Genomic DNA, 21,409 nt, shown 5'->3' with positions numbered 1-21,409 from the left:
GCTAGATGGATTTTGAAGACTGTCTTGAGTTTGTGGTTAATCTATTAGAATTAAAATTTCATCTTCTATTTTTATCAACAGCTGATTAGAAGTCATTCTGTTTGACCAAATTGATTAGAAGACCATATACAAGGGCAGCTGTTGTTTAATGAAAGTTTTTAATGAAACTGTACCATGGAGACTTGTAATTATAGGCCTTAGAAAAGCTTTGAGTTGCTTTAGACCATGAAAAAACTCTTGTGCTAGAGATTTCAAATTAGGAAAATAAAAAAATATAATTTAATATTATACTATAAATTTATTATTAATTTTAATTTCAACCAAGCACGTTTGACTACTTGTCTTATTTAATGTGTTCCTTTTGACCCTTCGGGCCTTTCATCTCCTAGTTTAGCTATTTCACTGAAATTATGGGCACTGATGAAAGAATATTTATATGGATAGCTATTTTAATTGTGAGATATTTTCTTATAAGGTTCTTTCCCCCAAGCTGAGCAAAGGTGAGCTTGGTTAATGTTGGATTTACATGAGCTCTGAGGAGAACCTCTGGTGCTCTGTGGTGTCAGTAATTCCAAATCTAGCATTTATTTCTCTAAGGTAATTTTGGTAGCAGAGGGGCAAAGGAAGCAATATTAAAATAAGTAAAACAAAGTGTGTGCCTACTCACTCCCACTGGAAAATCCATTGTTCTTTTGTCGGTTGTAAAATACAAAGGTACTTTCTAAGGTGTTTTGTGTAATTAAAGATAGGTCATATTCCTGGACTTAAAGAAATAGCCAATGGTGCCTGTACCTCCCTGCTCTATGAATCTCTTATGTAGTCTCTGATTTTCAATTGTCCTTCTCAGCCTGTCTAAGCACCATATTTAGCATCTTAAACATTGATTTCAGATGATCAGACCTTATATTTCCTATGGGATTGTTACAGTCAGATTTTAGAACCCACATTGACACACTATCCCATTATATCACCATTCTGTACTTCTATGCTCCCTGTCCCTCACAGAGGTTCCTTAGATGGATCCATTTATTACTGTTGGGATATGTCTTGAACTTTCTCTGCTTTTGGTGTTTCTTCTAAGGGTACTTTTCTTCCATCTGCTCTCTCATCTTCACACTTTATCTCTCCTTTAAGGTCTCTCCCAAATTTCACCCATTCCATGAAGCCTTCTCTTATTTTTGCTAAAGTGAACCTGAACCTTTCCAATTCTTGTTGACTGTAATCTTATATCCAAAACACACAAATACTGTATATGATTTGTGTCTTCTTCCATATGTGACTTCCCAGACAGTAAAGGCTTGCCTTAAAATTTAAGAACTTCTGGTGTCAACTTTGACATGTGAAGATCTTAGATGCTTTTATAACTGTACTTGGAGTAAGAAAAATCCAAATAAACTGAAAATCAATGACTTTTCTCAGACTTTTCTCAGAAAATACATGACTTTTCTCAGACATTAAAGAATTTAAGTCACAGGGCAAACTTCCACCTTGAAATCTGTAGAGACAGGCAGATTCTGAGAGTCATAGCAGAGATCTGCTCACCTGTGAGAGTCAAACCAGTAGGAACATGTAAATGGTAATTTTGGCAAAGTGTTGGAGGCTGCATGTGGCCCCTACATTTTTGTGGGTTTTCTCTCCAGAAACCCCAGATTCTCACAGTGAAAAGCCAAGAAAGATCTTCTCTTGGCCCTGAGAAGGAAAGAGGAAAATAATCATTGTGAAATATGCCCAGATCATTCTTCTTAACAAAGGTCCACTTTCCAAGGAAAAAGGCTTTATTAGAGCCTCATCCTGTTGGGGAGGGCATTTCACTCTAGTCTTTCTAAATCATCAAAGTCAGGGAGAAAAGCCAAGACACACTTATGAAGGTTACAGCCCAAGGACAAAGACACACTTAAAGACTGAAATTTAATAATAAGATTATAAAATACTTCCTCTCTCCCATGCATTGTCATTATAGTAATAGGGCTCCAGTAATCCAGTGGATTACAGCTGACAGAGCTAAAGGACATATACTCTCTCTAAAGAGGAAGATTTAGGAAGACTGAAGTAAACATGAGAGACAAAAACAAGGACCTTATAGGTTTCAAAAACTCTGATACCTGTGGCTACAGCAGACAGTAAACACAGCCTGACTCTTAGCAAGATTAACATAAAATCTCACACTGAAGTCCTCCCTATTCTCTGTTCTTATTGCCTGATGTCACATCTGGCATTCAACAGAAAATTACAAGAGTTGCTAAAAGGCAAGAAAAAACAATCTGTAGAGACAAACAAACATTAAACCAGAGTTAGATATGGCAGGTATGTTAGAATTATCAGAAAGAGAAATTTAAAGTAAGTGTGACTGATATGTTAATGATCTTAATGGGGAAAGTAGACAACATGAGGAATGATAGGTAATGTAAACAGAGAGAGAGAAACCCTAAGACATACTCAAAAGAAAAAGCTAGAAATCAAAAATACTGAAAACATGAAGAATACCTTGTCAGTAGACAGGATAGAACTGTGGAAAGAGTCAGTGACTATAAGGTATATCAAAAGAAACCTCTTAAACCGAAATGCAAAGGAAAGAACAGGTGGGAAAAAAAAAAAAAAGAACATCCAAAACCTGTGGGGGCAATTTCAAAAGGTGTGGCACATGTAACTGGAATAGTTGAAGAAGAAAGAGAAAATTGAGCAGACAACATATTTGAAGTAAGAGTGGCCAAGAATTTTCCAAAATTAATGTTAGATACCAAGCTATAGATCCAGGAAGCTCACTCAGCAGAATAAATATCAGAAACGAGCAAACAAAAAACAGTATACTTAGATATGCATGTTCAGTTGCTCAGTTGTGTCTGACTATTTGCAACCCCATGAACTGTATCCCACCAGGTTCCTCTGTCCATGGGATTTACCAGGCAAGAATACTGGAGTGAGTTGCCATTTCCTTTTACATAGGTATATATGTATATAATGTTCACACTGAAGAAAACCAAAGACCTATACAAAATTTCATAAAAAGCCAGAGAAAAGAAAAAGGAAACAATTTCAATGGACTTCCATTGAAAACCATGTCAAAATAAAATGAAGTATTGAAGGCAAAAAACTCCATCAATCTAAAACTCTATATTCAGTGAAATTATCCTTAAAAAGCAAAGGGCTTAGACATATTAAAAACTGGGGGAAGTCATTGCCAGCAGATCTTCCCTATAAGAAATGTTAAAAATATCATTCTGGGAGTAGGAAATTATGTAAGTCAGAAACTCTGATTTACATTAAAAAAGAAAGAATATCTTAAAAAGAGAAAGAATAAGTGAAGAACAAAAATATTTTCTTTCTCAATTGATCTAAAAGATAACTGTTTAAGGTAGTAACAGTGATAGTATATTGGGTAATTATACCATTCAGTTCAGTTCAGTCACTGACTCGTGTCCAGTTTTTTGTGACCCCATGGACTGCCGCACACCAGGCCTCCCTGTCCATCATCAACTCCTAGAGTTTACTCAAACTCATATCCATTGAGTTGGTGATGCCATCCAACCATCTCATCCTCTGTCGTCCCCTTCTCCTCCCGACTTCAATCTTTGCCAGCATCAGGGTCTTTTCAAATGAGTCAGCTCTTCACATCAGGTGGCCAAAGTATTGGAGTTTCAGCTTCAACGTCAGTCCTTCCAATGAACACCCAGGACTGATCTCCTTTAGAATGGACTGGTTGGATCTCCTTGCAGTCCAAGGGACTCTCAAGAGTCATCTCCACCACCACAGTTCAAAAGCATCGATTCTACGGCACTCAGCTTTCTTTATAGTCCAACTCTCACATCCATACATGACTACTAAAAAACCATAGCCTGACTAGACAGACCTCTGATGGCAAAGTAATGTCTCTGCTTTTTAATATGCTGTCTAGGTTGTACTATAGGTATAAATGAAAATGAACTACAGTGGTGTTATAGGGGATAGGAGGGAAAAATTAGGAATACTTGGTTGAAAAATAACTGCAGTACTTATAGCAATATATAATGTTATTTGGAAGTAGATTTAGATTACTTAAAAATGTATATTGAAAGCTATAGGGCAACCACTAAAAAATATACAAAAGAAGTATAATTAAAATATACAAAAGAAGTATATGCTGAGAGGAGATAAAATGGAATCATATAGAATGTTCAGTTAAAGCCAGAGAAGGTAGGAAGAAATGTAACAGTAAAAATACCACACATAGAAAAATTGTAATTAATTATAAAAATAAGACCCTATTGTATGTTGTTTGTAAGGAATCCACTAAGACTTTAAAGGTTCAAACTAAAAGGTTGGAGGAACATAAACCATGCTAACCTCAGAATAAAGCAGAATATGCAGAGGACATCATGAGGAACGCTGGGCTGGAAGAAGCACAAGCTGGAATCAAGATGGCCGGGAGAAATATCAGTAACTTCAGATATGCAGATGACACCACCCTTATGGGAGAAAGTGAAGAGGAACTACAAAGCCTCTTGATGAAAGTGAAAGAGGAGAGTGAAAAAGTTGTTGGCTTAAAGCTCAACATTCAGAAAACTAAGATCATGGCATCTGGTCCCATCACTTCATGGGAAATAGTTGGGGAAACAGTGGAAGCAGTGTCAGACTTTATTTTTTGGGGCTCCAAAATCACTGTGGATGCTGATTGCAGCCATGAAATTAAAAGACACTTACTCCTCCGAAGGAAAGTTATGACCAACCTAGATAGCATATTAAAAAGCAGAGACATTACTTTGCCAACCAAGGTCCGTCTAGTCAAGGCTATGGTTTTTCCAGTGGTCATGTATGGATGTGAGAGCTGGACTGTGAAGAAAGCTGAGCACCGAAGAGTTGATGCTTTTGAAGTATGGCGTTGGAGAAGACTCTTGAGAGTCCCTTGTACTGCAAGGAGATCCAACAAGTCCGTTCTAAAGGAGATCAATCCTGGGTGTTCATTGGAAGGACTGATGCTAAAGCTGAAACTCCGATACTTAGGCCACCTCATGCGACGAGTTGAGTCACTGGAAAAGACTCTGTTGCTGGGAAGGATTGGGGGCAGGAGGAGAAGGGGACGACAGAGAATGAGATGGCTGGATGGCATCACGGACTCGATGGACATGAGTTTGAGTGACCTCCGGGAGTTGGTGATGGACAGGGAGGCTTGGCGTGTTGTGATTCATGGGGTCACAAAGAGTCAGACATGACTGAGTGACTGAACTGAACTGAACTGAACTGAGGGGTATTAATTTCAGACAAAGACTTCAGAAAAAGGAACAGTTTTAGGGATAATAAGAAAGGACATTGCATAAAAATAAAGGGGTCATTTCTCAAAGAAGACATCCTGAACAATCCTAAACATGTATACATCTAATAACAAAGCATCAAAATTTGAGGCAAAATCTGGTAGAACTGAAAAGAGAAATAGACAAATCTATTATTATAAATGTACTTCATGACCTGTCTTTCAGTAGTGGATAGCTCAAGGAAGAAGAAGTATCAGCTAGGATGTAATTGACCTGAATAGCCGTATTAATCAAGTTGACATTTATAGAAAACTATCCAATAGCAGCAGAATACATATTTTCAAGTTCACATGGAAAGTTCATCAAGAAAGGACACATCCTGGTTCTTAAAGCACACTTAAATGAATTTAAAAGAATAAACAATAGGAAGCATGTTCTTGGACTACAGTGAAACTAAACTAGAAATCAATAGAAGAAAGACAGCTGAAAATGTACCAAATAGTTGAAAATTAAACAACATGCTTCTAAATAACACTTGGTTCAAGACACTCTTAAAGGAAGTTTTTGAAATTTCTTTTTAATTAAATGAAAGTTAAAGTACAACTCATCAAAATTTGTAAAGTGGTGCAAAAGCAGAGCTTAGAAGGAAATTTTTAACTGCATATGTTAGAGAGAAGAATGATAAAAAAATCAATAATCTCAGCTTCTACCTTAGGACATACAAAGAGAAAGAACAACAGTTTAAGCCTAAGGCAAGCAGAACAACAGAAATAAAATTTAGAACAGAAATGAAATTGAAAACAAAACAATATAGAAAAATTGAAAACCCCAAAAGCTGGTACTTTGAAAAGATCAATCAAATTGATAAAACTCTAGTTAGAATAACCAAGAATCAAAGAGAGAATGCTAATATCAGAAATAAGAGATCATTACTATTCCTATCATCATTAATAAAAGAATAGTTTGAATAACTCTTTGCCCACAGTTTGCTAATACAGATGGCTTAGATCAATTTCTTGAAAGATATAAATAACCAAAACTCACACTGAGAGAAATAGTCTGAATATATCTATGGCTATTAGTGATGTTATTTTAATTTTATTTTATAAATTATTTTAATGATAGTATTATAAGAAAATGAATTTGCTTCTTTAATAATATTTGATAATTTATCTAATAATATTATATTTGATACTTTAATAAATTGTTGAATAAATATTAAGCAAATTATTAAAGAAAAATGTTTAAAACCTTCCAAAAAGGAAAGCACTAGCTCTTGATGGTTTAACTGATGACTTGTACAAAACATTTAAGGAAAAAAATAATACCAGTTCTCCACAATCTCATCTAGAAATTAGAAGATAGAGCACTCACTCTGTGAGACTATCATTACCCAAATATCAGTTATGAGAATCACTCACGAACATAGATGTGAAAGTTGTCCACAACACAGTAGCAAAAATGAGTCTAATATATAAAAAGAATAATATACCACAGCCAACTGGGATTTACTCCAGGTGTGCAAGACTGATTCAATATACCATATCAATAAGCTAAAAAGAAATATGCTAATATCAATTGGTACAATTAAGGCATTTGATATATTCCAACACCTAGTCCTAATAAAATCTCTCAGCAAACTAGGAATAGAGAGGAACCCCCTCAGTTTGATAAAACATATCTACAAACAAACTTCAGCTAATATGCTGAGAAACTGGATGCTTTTTTCCTAAGACCCTTCTAAGAACAGGGAAGGATGTTCTTTCTCAGCATTCCTACTCAACATTTTACTGTTTAAGTCCTAGCTGGTGCAATGAGACAAGAAAAGGAAAATCAGTGTATAAAGATTGGAAAATAAGGTATGCTGATAAAGGCTCCCCAAAATAGATTTACATCCTCATCCCCAGAACCTGTGAACATTACCTATTTTTGGTGGGGAGAGCCTTTGCAGATGTGTTTAAATTAAGGATTTTGAAATGGCATTACTATTCTGGCTTATCTAAGTGGGCTCAAAATGTCATCCTACATGCTCTGGGTTGGGAAGATCCCCTGTAGTAGAAAATGGCAACCCACTCCAGTATTCTTGTCTGGAAAATTCCACAGACAGAAGAGCCTGGTGGGCTGTGGACCACAGGGTTGCAGAGAGCCAGACACGACTGAGCACTCATGGACACGCATGCCCTTATAAGAGAAAGGCAAAGGAATATTAAGCTCACATACAGAAGGGAAGATAATATGCAGATGGAGACAGAGCTTGGAGTGATGCAGACAAGGAATGCTGGAAGCTATAAGAAGTCAAAGAGACAAGGAAGATGTTCTCTTGAGAGCCTCCACAGGGAAGACAGCCCTGTTGACCCCTTGATTTTGGACTTCTGGCCTCCAAAATAGAATAGCTTTGAGCTACCTAGTTTGTTATAATTTTTTATAACAATCACAAGAAATTAATACAAGAAGAAAGGTATAAAACTGTCTCTGTGTAGATGACATGACTGTTTATGGAGAAAATCCCTCCGAAACAACGAACTCCTGAAGCTACTAAGTAAGTTTACCAAGGTTGCATGATATAAGTTTAATATACAAAGGTCTGTTTCTTTCCTATTTACTGTAATGGACAATTGGAATTTGAAATTTAAGAAAAACTGATTACAATAATAATCCATAATTGAAATAGGTGTAATCTAATCTAACAACATATGCCCTTGATTATATGCATACTTGTTAGATTGCCAAAAATTGACACCAGTTGCTAATGAAGATACAGAGCAACAGGAACTCTTATTCATTATTGTTGGGAATGAAAAATGGTATAACTACTTTGCAGGAAAATTTGGCAGTTTTTTTCATGGCTAAATATGGTCTTACTGTAAAATCTAGCCATTGCTCTCCTTGTTATTTACTCAACTGATTTGAAAATTGCTTATGTGCACACAAAGACCTGTATATGAATATTTATAGCAACTTTATTCATAATTGCCAAAAGTGAAAACAACTAAGATATCCTTAGATAGATGAATGGATAAACAAATGGTGCAACAACCATGCAGTAGAATACTATTCATCAATAAAAAGAAGTGAACTATGAAGCCATAATCTACAACAATGGAAAGTGATTATTAATATGTACCCTTGATAGCCTCTCTTCTGAGATGAAGAATTTAGATGATATCCAATATTGGTTTTTTTTTCCAATAATTTTATTTATTTATTTTTGGCTCTGCTGGGTCTTCATTGCTATGCAGGCTTTTCTCTAGCTGCAGAGAGTGCAGGGCTGCTCTTGATTGTAGTTCATGGACTTCTCATGGCAGTGGCTTCATAAGCTCTAGGGCGTGCAGGCTACAGTAGTTGCAGTTCCTGGGCTTGAGAACACAGTCTCAATAATTGTGATGCCCGGGCTTAGTTGCTCCTTAGCATGTGAGATCTTCCTGGAACAGGTGTTGAACCTGTGTCTCCTGCACTGGCAGGTGGATTCTTAACCACTGAGCCACCAGGGAAGCCTTGTATCCAATATGGTACCCAAAGCCTTCTAGTAAATCAGAAGACACTGACACCTATTAGGAAAATACATCTTGGTATCAGTGTGAATCTTTGCTGATGTTCTTTTGCATCTATTTTCTGGCTTTCATTTCTTCTCTTTGCTTGTTATTTCTGATATTGTAGGGGCCAGGTATTCGTTCTGTAGTCCCATTCATTCATTCATCAACTTAGTGCATGCCTACTTCAGGGCCTTTGCACTTGCTGTTTCCCTCCTTGTGATGCTCTTTTCAAAGATCCCTTTCATCAGTCTCTGGATTTCACTCATCAGAAATACTTTTACGATGACTGTTTAATTACAGCTATCTCTCCCCATCTCCATCACTCTCTCGCTCATTACACTGCATTACTTTTCTTCATCGTACTTAACCTCCACCTGGCCTTCGTTCATTCAGTCAGTTCAGTCACTCAGTCATGTCCGACTCTGCAGCCGCATGGACTGCAGCACACCAGGCCTCCCTGTCCATCACCAACTCCCGGAGTTTACTCAGACTCATGTCCATTGAGTCAGTGATGCCATCCAACCATGTTATGCTCTGTCGTCCCTTTCTCCTCCTGCCTTCAACCTTTCCCAGGATCAGGGTCCTTTCAAATGAGTCAGTTCTTCGCATCAGGTGGCCTTCATTATGTGTTTATTTGTTTATTGTCTTTTTCTTCTCGAGAATCTAGTCACAAGGGCAGGAACTTTGTTTTGTGTACCGGTCTGTTCCCAGCAGGTAGGACAGAATGCAGCCCATAGTAAGCTCCCAGTAAATACTTCTTGAATGAATGCAGGCATGACAGGCATATCTCCATTTCTTCCAGTGGGCCTTCAGGTCCAAAGGAAAGAAAGTTTCTGATGACCTGATTGGGTAGATCAGAATTCTCATAGTACTTACACAGATTGCAGCCCTACGTAGGTCCCTGCTCCATTTCAGTTTGTATAACATTGATAATTTTCAGAATCCTTTCACAGAGACTGTCTCTTTTGATTACTTCTATAACACTATGAGGCAAGTAAGGATTTCCAGACATATTTTATAAATGAGAAAGGTGAGGCGATGGAATTTGCAAGGTAAATGTCAGCCAGAGCTAGAAACCAGATCTCCTGACTTCTGACTTATCAAGTGATTACACAGGATTTATGCTGCATCTCCACCTGCTCCTTAAATGTACGCTTTTGAGGGAAAGAGCTTGAATGATTTGTGTTTTTATTTTCTGCTGTGCCTTTCACATTGTGCTTGCTCAAGGTGTATTGATTTGAACTTCTCTATCCACAGAGTCTTCCTGGAAGTGCCTTGTGCCCTTGAAACTAGAGGCGGAAGTTTTGGCCACTTTACTTCTTTTGACCACCTTGATGGACCTTGGGAGAATCTCAGAGATTAGATTACAAATGATTTCACAGATTTCATAGGCGTGAGCCATAAATTGCCCAGGAATCATCTGGGAACCTAGTTTCTATTCAGATTATGATTTAATTGGTTCAGTGTAGGATCCGAGGGTCTGCGTTTTTAACAAGTTCTCTGGTAGTGCCTCTGATGCTGCGCTGTGATCCACAGAACAGTTTGAGGGTAGATTACCACTTGGAGGATGGATCCTGTGTCTGACTGTGTGACCCTCATTAATTTTTTTGGCAGCACTGTAGCACATGGGTTAAATTCTGCTGCTTTCGTTAGAATTCTTCCTCCCTCACTTACTGTTTGACCTCAGGCAAGTTACTTTCCTTTCAATTCAGTTCAGTCGCTCAGTCGCATCTGACTCTTTGCGACCCCATGGACTGCAGCACGCCAGGCCTTCCTGTCCATCACCAACTCCCAGAGTTTACTCAAACTCATGTCCACTGAGTCAGTGATGCTATCCAACCATCTCATCCTCTGTCGTCCCCTTCTCCTCCCACCTTCAATCTTTCCCAGCATCAGGGTCTTTTCAAATGAGTCAGTTCTTTGTACCAGGTGGCCAAAGTATTGGAGTTTCCGCTTCAGCATCAGTCCTTCCAATGAATATTCAGGACTGATTTCCTTTAGGATGGACTGGTTGGATCTCCTTGTAGTCCAAAGGACTCTCGAGAGTCTTCTCCAACACCACAGATCAAAAGCATCAATTCTTTGGGCTCAGCTTTCTTTATAATCCAACTCTCACATCCGTACATGACTACTGGAAAAACCATAGCTTTGACTAGATGGACCTTTGTTGGCAAAGTAATGTCTCTGCTTTTTAATATGCTGTTTAGTTTGGTCATAACTTTTCTCCCAAGGAGTAAGCATCTTTTAATTTCATGGCTGCAGTCACCATTTCCTCCTTAAAAATAGGGATCATATTAGTACTTAACGCATACAATTATTGTGAGGATTGAGTCAATACTTGTAAATCACTAGAATAGTGCATAGTACCAAGAGCTCAGTGACTCTTAACTATTACTCTCCTCTTTGTCTCCTTGTGCTGTTTTGTTAAACTACATCAATAGGTTGAAGATACATTTGAGAGACCAAAAGTTGTTTAAAATATTTGCAAGTTGAAAATACGTGGTGTCTTTGATGAAAGTCACAGTCTAGTTGGAAGACAGCTTTTGTTAAGAAACAATGCAGTAGACATCAGCTAGTGATGATTCTCCATGTATTGCCACAGCTGTGCTGTGCATTTTCTACCGCACATGAGAAGATGAGGGGAAATGAGTAGGCCCTCCTGTTTTGTAGTAGTGTGATGATAAATGATGCTAAGCATAGGGCAAAAAATGGTTTCTATTTCTCTCAGGTTTCCATTAAATAAACCAAGTTAGTTTTAATTGATGATATGGAAATGTAGAAGCAAGAGCCCCAGAGGTCTGGAAGAATCCATTTGATGCCTAATTTAATTCATCTTATAGTAAGAGGAACTTGGGAGACTTATGAGACATGGGTTAGATCCTTGGGTCGGGAAGATCTCCTGGAGCAGGAAATGGCAACCCACTCCAGTATTCTTGCCTGGAGAATCCCATGGACAGAGAAGCCTGGTGGGCTACGGTCCATGGGGTCGCAAAGAGTCAGACATGACTTAGCGACTGAGCATACACACAAAGTAAGAGGAAAAAAATATATGGACAGAATGACTTTAAAGAGAGATTTGGTTTTAGTTTTTCAAATAATTGATGAAAAATAAATTCCTCAGGGAAAAAAAGGTACACAACTTGCTCCTTCCACTGACTCAAAAGTGAAAAAAAAAAGTAAATGTTTTAATTAATAAATTTAAAAAATTGATATGGAGTTTTTCTTCCTTTTTTTTTAGGATCAGATTTTATTAAGACCTCTACGGGAAAAGAAACAGTAAATGCTACCTTTCCAGTAGCTATAGTTATGCTTCGGGCCATTAGAGATTTCTTCTGGAAAACTGGAAACAAGGTATTTTATTGCCAGCAAATTTTTCTTCCTTCAGAGTAAAGATGATGTTATTTATAATACTAGTCACAGCCACGATAGCTGTCTTTATATGCAGATGCTGTGAATGCATTCCCTTTATTAAGATAAACGTTTAATTTACCTTTCATGACAAAAGAATACATTCATGGGGAAAGAATGTGTGATTCACAGAAAAGTGAGGGTGAGTGAGGGAGTTAGTAGGTGTGATCAAGATGTAAACTCACTTTACGTCCTTTTATTAACCGAAGACAATGTTATCACTGACAAGAGATTCCTAAATGGGTTCTTTAACGAACTAATTCCGCCACAACACAGAGTCTTTCTGCCAAGGCGTTGGCTGGTGAAAACAGGTTAATGCAGAAATTAAACTTCCTTGAGGAATGGAAAGAATTGCAGAGTAACATTTATTGAATGATAAGCTGTGGTGGTGATATGAAAAGTATGCAATATAATGGGAAATAATCTTTTCCTGTCATTATTGAAGGACACACATAAATTGGTTTTTCTGTTGGGAAACCCCCGGTCCAGAAAAACTTATTACTTTTAATAATATGAGGTGAAGAGAAAATTCTCGAGGAGATGAACTTATTAAACAAAATAATGAAATGCTGTGAAACAGCAGGGAAAAGGTAGCTAGACGTTATATAGCTCTTGAATTAAATATCCATTTTTGCGTTTTATGGCAGTCAGATGTGCTCTTTGGAAGACTGTTAAGCTGAGGAGGGTATATGCTCGCTTTTGTCAGCTTTTCGAAAAATAATACATATTTTTTGAAACATATGAATTTAAAAGGAAAAAATGTGTATGAGGTTTTTTTTTTAAATGAGTTTGGATTTTCCTTTTCACTTCAAGTTGCTTGTTTAGCTGCAAATTATCTCAAAGGATTACTTTTTTTTTTACATCATGGGAGAGAAAGGTAATTTTTTTTTTTAAATGAGACTTTGCCTTCACGAAAGGCATCTTTTAAAACCAATCTCTTGATGTCTGCTGAATAGAAACCCAAAAAAGAACTTTAATCCTTTGCCAGCTGGGATGTGATGACTTTATATGTGGCTGTATTTCAGTTTATTTTGGTATCGGAGACCTTTCTTGGTACCCAGGTTTAAGAGGAGATGAACTCCTTCCAGAATTTTTCCTTCGGAATACCTTTATATCTTAGAAGAGTACAAATAGGATAAATATCTACTGTGACCTACATAGGAAAGTTGACTTAACTTGAGTAACCTCTACTTGGTAGCCTTTCTGCAATGATCCAAATTTAAAAATAATTTTTTTTTTTTAAAGAAAGACTGTAAATATGAGAACTCTAGCTTCGGGACCCTCAAATGAGATCACCACCATTCACTAGACCTGGGGTTACTCTCAGCCAAAAAACATTCCAATAGAGGCAAAGTTGTTTGTTTGTTTTTTTTTAAGAAGTTTTTGATGTGGGCCATTTTTAAAAAGTCTGTATTGAATTTGTTGCAATATTGCTTCTGTTTTGTTTTGATTTTTTTTGGCTGTGAGGCATATGGGATCTTAGCTCTCTGACCATGGATTGAACCCTCAGCTCCTGAATTGGAAGGCGATATCTTAACCACTGGACTGCCAGGGAAGTACTGATGTGAAGTTTTTTATACTTCCAAATGCCTGGGCCCTCACCCCCGGCAGCCCTGGGTCAGGGATGGTCCTCAGGCATCTCTACGTTCATCAGCTCTGTGATGTTGTTGTTTAGTTGCTCAGGTGTATCCGACTCTTTGCAACCCCATGGACTATATCCCACCAGGCTCCTCTGTCTGTGGAATTTCCCAGGCAAGAATACTGAAGTGGGTTGCCATTTCCTTTTCCAGGTGATCTTCCTGGTCCAGAGATTGAACCCGTATCTCCTGCATTGGCAGGTGGATATTTTACCATTGAGCTACACAGAGAAGCCCTCGTAAGCTCCACAGTCGGGGCTAAAATTCTCCGTTGGACACCCAGTCCTGTATTGTTTTTAACAAGCATTCCTGATTCACTCATTGAGCTGTTATCTTAAAAGTGAACATGTCCCTTCCTGAAAGAACCCTTACACAAGAATTTCAATAAAAGTTTTAACTGTCCAATGTTCTAGATCAGGGTAGAGAGGGAGGAACAGTTTGCTGTCTTTCATGTCTTTCTTTTTAACTATATTGCCCCTTTCCTTAGCTAATGAAGTTCATCCTGGTTTTACTGAGAAGCAGGTAGAAGTCAGTTCATATTCATCTGGATCACATTTGACTTCACAAAGAAAGGACCCGTGTGTGTATCTGCAAATCAGGGGCATTTTCTCCAAGTGTTGACAAGCTGTCCAGGCAACCCTTAGACAGTGAAGCTTCCACATCATTGAGTTAAGGGATGTTTTAAAATGTAATGGGTTGCCTTCTAGACCATGATTAGTGTCACTGTTGAGAAGCAGAGGTTTGATATTTCATAACCGATTTCATTGCAGATTTATGTTTTCCGTATTCTCTCCCTTAAAAAAAGACAGGATAAACTTATGCTAGAAACTCTGTTTCAAAGCATTGCCAAATAGACTTGGTGATACAACAGAATTATATAGCAAAATCTGTGTGCAGTACTGCCTAAATGACAGAAAATGCTCCTATGATTAACATGTATGCTAATATCCGCTCACTGATTTTTTTTTTTTTTGCCTTATCTCAATAAAGAGCTTCACTCCACTTACCTCTCCCACCCTCACCTCCCCTTACCCTTACAAGGTCACCTGGGCTCCAGAGTGATAGGCAGATGTAGTTAGAATCTCTGTGTGGCTGTTGCTTAGCTGTGTGACATGTGACAGGGAAACCAGTGAGGGGACTTCTGCCGATGTTCCTGTGATGACTGACGAGGGTCTGAACTAAACCAGTGGAACAGAGAGGAAAGCGTGTGTGTGTATGGAGAGGGATTCAGAGGGTGGGCTTGGTGAGACTTGACTGTTGGTCATTGGGTGCGGTGTGGTGAGGAAAATGGGGGAGGCCAGTTTAGCTAGAAGTTTCTAGCTTGGGTTTGTTGACCTAAAGCAAGTAGACTGCCAGCTATTTCTCCAGCAAAGATGGATTTACTGGGGATCAGTGAACATGGCGAGCCACATGCAACTCCCTGCAGGGCAAGGGAAGAAGAATGCTTGAGAGGAAAAGGAAGATGGGAGGTGTAGTAAACAAGGAGTCTGGGACTATTCACGGACTGAGTCCTTGCCGGGAAAGAAGAGTCTCTCTTCTTCCTGTTATCCCGAAGTAAGAGCCTCCAACTCTATTTAATTGAGGTTTCCTTTTCTTTCTTTTTTTAAAATTTATTTGGCTGCATTGGGTCTTAGTTGCAGCATGGGGCATCTTTCTTTGTGGCAAATGGGCTCAGTAGTTGCAAAAACGCAGGATGTGGGATCTTAGGTTGAGGGATCAAAACCATGTCCCCTGCTTTAGAAGGCAGATTTTTAATGACAGGACCACTAGGGAAGTCCCTAATTGAGGTTTCTGTTTATTCATTTTTTTATAGGCTGATAATTGACCATATACTTATTGTGTCCCTTCTCTGGCATTCTGTTAGCAACAACCACCCCCCTGACACTCCCCCTCGCTGGTGCTCCCCAGCAGAGCAACTAAACTCTTGAGTGGTCAGATGTGTGAGCTTCAGTCCTTGGGCTTTGGGTATTTACTCTATCGGATAGTCAAGTTCTTAAGAAAAGTATTTCTAGATAAGCAGGTTTTACTGTATATAGGACACATCTATCCTTTTCAAATGGACTCAGGGACATCATTTGTAAACATCAGATACTAGCTGAATTGTGCTATTGGTGGTCACCTTCAGAGACTGCTGAGGTGTGAAGGGCCCCTACACTGTCTTTTTCTCCTGTGCTTATTTAGCTGTTTGGCTGTTTTATGCAGCTCGGTCTACTGACAACTTAAAAGTCCCTGTAGTTAAGTTGATTAAAATAGCTGTCACCTGTCCTTGGTGGTTGCTGTGGTTTGGTTAGTACGGCCTCACGGAGTCTTTCTTTTCATTTTAAACCCACGACTGTATCTTTTGCAGCTCAGATTGCAGGGCCACAAGGTGTGCATTTCCCCTGGCTTGTGTTATACTTTCCTGTTTATTGACACTTCTCTTGTTTATCCCAGGTTCACAGCTATAGTCTAGATGGTTAAGGCTTATGACTTTCCAGCAAGTGAAATGTTAATGAGGGTTATTAACTCTCATTAGTGTCTCCTTGGAAGCCGTGACATTCTTCCCATTAATCTTGGAAAAGTCATTTTGTCCTGTGAATGGGCCTGAGTCAGTGCTCTGAGTGCTGGGGGAAGTGAAATAGGCTTTAGAAGAGAGAGGATGGAGACGCTGTATTAACGCAAGACCGGTTTTTAAAGCAACGAGGTAACAATACTAAGCATTGTTCTCTTTCCCCTGTCCCCTTTCAGGTAGGCTTTAAACCAGCCGGAGGCATCCGCAGCGCGAAGGACTCCCTTGTGTGGCTCTCTCTCATAAAGGAGGAGCTGGGAGATGAGTGGATGAAGCCTGAACTCTTTCGAATAGGTGCCAGCACTCTGCTTGCCGACATCGAGAGGCAGGTGAGGAGCAGCAGCCCGCTGACCTTGGAACACCTCACAAGTATTTTTAAGAAAGAAATAAAAAGTCACTTTTTTAAAGAGGACTTACCGATGGCTGCTGCTGCTGCTGCTAAGTCACTTCAGTCGTGTCCGACTCTGTGTGACCCCATAGATGGAAGCCCACCAGGATCCCCTGTCCCTGGGATTCTCCAGGCAGGAACACTGGAGTGGGTTGCCATTTCCTTCTCCAATGTGTGAAAGTGAAAGTGAAGTCGCTCCATCGTGTCCGACCCTTAGCGACCCCACAGGGACAACGGGCAAATGAAAAGGTGCTCAACATCACTAGAGAAATGAGGTCATTTCTCAAATTTCTCTAATCATTTCTCATGTCTCTAATCATTAGAGAAATGAAATCAAAGCTACAGTGAGGTATCACATCACAGTGGTCAGAATCAGTTCAGCTCAGTTCAGTCACTCAATTGTGTCTGACTTTTTGCGACCCCATGGACTGCAGCACAACAGGCCTCCCTGTCCATCACCAATCCCAGCGTTTACTCAAACTCATGTCCATTGAGTCGGTGATGCCATCCAACCATCTCATACTCTATTGTCCCCTTCTCCTCCCGACTTCAATCTTTGCCAGCATCAGAGTCTTTTCAAATGAGTCAGTTCTTCACTTCAGTTGACCATAGTATTGGAGTTTCAGCTTCAGCATCAGTCCTTCCAATGAATACCCAGGACTGATTTCCCTTAGGATGGACTGGTTGGCTCTCCTTGCAGTCCTAGGGACTCTCAAGTCTTCTCCAGCACCACAGTTCAAAAGCATCAGTTCTTTGGCACTCAGCTTTCTTTATAGTCCAACTCTGACATCCATACATGACTACTGGAAAAACCATAGCCTTGACTAAATGGACCTTTGTTGGCAAAGTAATGTCTCTGCTTTTTAATATGCTATCTAGATTGGTCATAACTTTCCTTCCAAGGAGTAAGTGTCTTTTAATTTCATGGCTGCAGTCACCATTTGCAGTGATTTTGGAGCCCCCCAAAATAAAGTCTGCCACTGTTTCCACTGTTTTCCCATCTATTTGCCATGAAGTGATGGGACCAGATAGTATGATCTTAGTTTTCTGAATGTTGAGCTTTAAACCAACTTTTCCACTCTCCTCTTTCACTTTCATCAAGAGGCTCTTTAGTTCTTCACTTTCTGCTGTAAGGGTGGTGTCATCTGCGTATATGAGGTTATTGGTATTTCTCCCAGCAATCTTGATTCCAGCCTGTGCTTCTTCCAGCCCAGCGTTTCTCATGATGTACTCTGCATAGAAGTTAAATAAGCAGGGTGACAATATACACCCTTGATGTACCCCTTTTCCTATTTGGAGCTAGTCTGTTGTTCCATGTCCAGTTCTAACTGTTGCTTCCTGACTAGCATACAGATTTCTTAAGAGGCAGGTCAGGTGGTCTGGTATTCCCATCTCTTTCAGAATTTTCCACAATTTATGGTGATCCACACAGTCAAAGACTTTGGCATAGGTAATAAAGCAGAAATAGATGTTTTTCTGGAACTCTCTTGCTTTTTCCATGATCCAGCGGATGTTGGCAATTTGATCTCTGGTTCCTTTGCCTTTTCTAAAACCAGTTTGAACATCTGGAAGTTCACAGTTCACGTATTGCTGAAGCCTGGCTTGGGGAATTTTGAGCATGACTTTACTTGCTTGTGAGATGAGTGCAGTTGTGCGATAGTTTGAGCATTCTTTGACCTTGCATTTCTTTGTGAGTGTAATGAAACTGACCTTTTCCAGTCCTGTGGCCACTGCTGAGTTTTCCAAATTTGCTGGCATATTGAGTGCAGCACTTTCACAGCATCATCTTTTAGGATTTGAAATAGTTCAACTGGAATTCCATCATCCACTAGCTTTGTTCGTAGTGATGCTTTCTAAAGCCCACTTGACTTCACATTCCAGGATGTCTGGCTCTAGGTGAGTGATCACACCATCGTGATTATCTGGATCATGAAGATCTTTTTTGTATAGTTCTTCTGTGTATTCTTGCCATTATAAAAGTGGCCATCATCAAGAAATCGACAGATGAATGCTGGAGAAGGTGTGGAGTAAAGGGAACCCTCCCACACTGTTGGTGGGAGTGTAAATTGGTATAGCCTGTGGAAAACACTGTGGAGTTTCCTTAAAAAAGTAAACATAGAGCTACCATATGATCTAGCAATCCCACTCCTGGGCATTATATCCAGAGAAAACACTCATTCAAAAACATAGGTGCACACTGATGTTCATAGCAGTCCTATTTACAGTAGCCAGGGCATGGAAGCAACCTAAATGTCTATTGACAGAGGAATGGACAAAGAAGATGTACATATATATATATATATATATTTAATATGCAATAGAATATTGCTCCGCCATTAAAAAAGCATGAAATAATGCTATTTGAAGCAATGTGGGTGGACTGGGAGATTATTATACTTGGTGAAGTAGGTCAGATAGAGAAGGACAAATATTTTATGAAATCACTTTATGTGGAATCTAAGAAAATAATATAAATGAACCTATTTACAAGAGAAATAGTCTCACAACTTAGAAAACAAACTTTATGGTTTCTAAAGGGGAAAGGGGAGGTGGGGTAACTTATGAGTTTGGGATTAGCAGATACAAACTACTATACATGAAATGGATTAGAAACTAGTATTTACTGTATAGCACAGGGAACTATATTCAGTATCTTGTAATATCCAATAATGGAAAATAATCTGAAAAAGAATATATTTGTGTGTGTGTATATATATATATATAAATCATTTTGCTGTGTGCCTGAAGCTAACACAGCATTGTAAGTCAACTTCAATTTTTGTTTTTAAAAAGGCATTTATTGGACTGTGAGAACAAAGAGATGAAAACTCAGCTCATTGACCTCATCATACTCCACCTGCCTTCTTCCAAGCAAACTTCCACCTAAAGTAAAGTTGGAAGGAGATTCTGCTGAAGTACATAATAGTGGGGCTTCATAATGAAATATTAACTAAAATCATTATGTAATAGTATAATTATTAATTTATATGAATAGGAATGTAATAACTGATGACTAAACTCTGCTTTCCCCACAGATTTACCATCACGTGACTGGAAGATACGCAGCCTACCATGACCTCCCCATGTCTTAAATCATCAACAAATTCCAAAAACGTCCTTTGCAACAATGTGTAAAAATTATCTATGTGATTGCTAAAGTTATTTAATTAAAAAATGGAGGGATAGATAACTTTTTCTCCCCCCTTAAAATTTCCATTGAATTTAGCTTAAAGAATGAATGGAAAAAAGCCAACTAATCTACACATGGTGCCCATTTCAGGCATATCTGAAATGATCTGAATTACTCGATCACCAGGGTTAATTTTGCAAAGGTTTTCTCTTAAGAACTCTGAGTAAAATGTTAATGATAGCTTTTTGATAATGTTAAATTCTAAGGGAGCAAATATTGACTTGCCCAAGAACCATGATGTGGCAAAAGAAAATGAGGCACCCCAAACTTCTCTTGCTCTTCCAAACTACTTCAGGACTAATTTCCTTATCATTCAGCATGAGTTTCCTGCCATGATAATTCGTCTTTAATTTTCGCAACAGATATGCTCTTTTACTAATTGTTTTGCTAATGAAATATCTGTCATTTTATATGAAATTATGAATATCATTAATATTTTTAATGAAAAAATTCCTATTGTTTATTAAAAAAAACTTTAAATTGTAGTAATACATATTGAAAAGTTAATCTATTAAACTTGAAAAGAGATTTTATCCATGACTGTCTAAGTCTCTCTAGGAGAGTCCTTGTGTCTTTATCTAGATAAAGCACCTGTGTACATTATTAACAAGTACCACTGATGTCTTATATTCTGAAACTTTTTCCTGGTAGAGTGAATAGGAAAGAAACAGCAGACCCTAACATAGTACTTAGTATGTGTGAAGCTCCTTATGTATATCAATTTATTTTAGCGTTTATTTAATCTCTTGGTATAGTAAGGTTAGTATAATAAGGTTTTGAATCCTCCCAACAGTCAGTACTGATGTTATCATCCTTTTATACAGATGAGGGACTGAGGAACAGCGAGCTTAAGCAACTTGCCGAAGGTCACAGAACTCAGAATTAGCAGAGTCAAGAATCAATCCCAGGCAGGCAGTATGGCTCCTGAGTCTATGCTGTCACCACAAGTACGTAAAACTGTCCCCCGGCCCTCAGAGACACATAGCCAGAGCCCCCAATCAGCTGTGGGGAACAGTAATCTGCTTTGGGGGCTACTGGTTTGTTTACTCATTGTCTTTCTCAGCAGCTACTCATAAGTGGAGAACACTGGACTGGGAGTCGGTTTTGGTTTTGTCTTTTCATCTGCTGAATTCTAACCCCGCCTCTTCCTCTTTCTAGCTTTGTGACCTTAGTCCTGTCGGTTCACGTGGCTGAGCCTCAGTTTCTTCATCTGTAAGCTTAAAGGAGTTGGTGCAGGTGATACCAAGATTCGTTCAGACCTCAAATTATATTACCCTAAAGATAATGGTAACACATCTAAGATAATGGTTTATGTCTACAAAGAGAAAAACACTTTTGCAGCAACCTAAATTAGAATTTGCCTCTCAGAAGTCAATTAGGCACGTCACTCAAAGCACCTCTCCAACTGTGAATGAAATGATGAAAAATAAGAGTGGAGAAGAAATTCTGCTTTTCCCCACAGCTTGGCAGAGAGCAAACT

The 21,409-nt window shown here is 38.7% G+C and overlaps 1 protein-coding gene across 1 annotated transcript in view; it reads left to right on the top strand.

Annotated features, from left to right (window-relative positions):
• DERA (deoxyribose-phosphate aldolase) overlaps positions 1-20,288 on the top strand; it is a 119,066-nt gene extending 98,778 nt beyond the window's left edge. Inside the window, exons 7-9 of the mRNA XM_055394916.2 lie at positions 11,997-12,109; positions 16,531-16,680; positions 19,775-20,288. Of these exons, the coding sequence (XP_055250891.2) occupies positions 11,997-12,109; positions 16,531-16,680; positions 19,775-19,831 (320 nt within the window). The 3' untranslated portion in view covers positions 19,832-20,288. The remainder of the gene's footprint in view (positions 1-11,996; positions 12,110-16,530; positions 16,681-19,774) is intronic.
• Positions 20,289-21,409: the final 1,121 nt, after the last annotated feature.

Source organism: Moschus berezovskii, chromosome 6, assembly GCF_049115385.1.
Source record: "Moschus berezovskii isolate FMDL1 chromosome 6, NW_MosBer_1.0, whole genome shotgun sequence".
In the NCBI taxonomy this organism is placed as follows: Eukaryota; Metazoa; Chordata; class Mammalia; order Artiodactyla; family Moschidae; genus Moschus; species Moschus berezovskii.
This window is presented reverse-complemented; position numbering and strand designations above follow the sequence as displayed.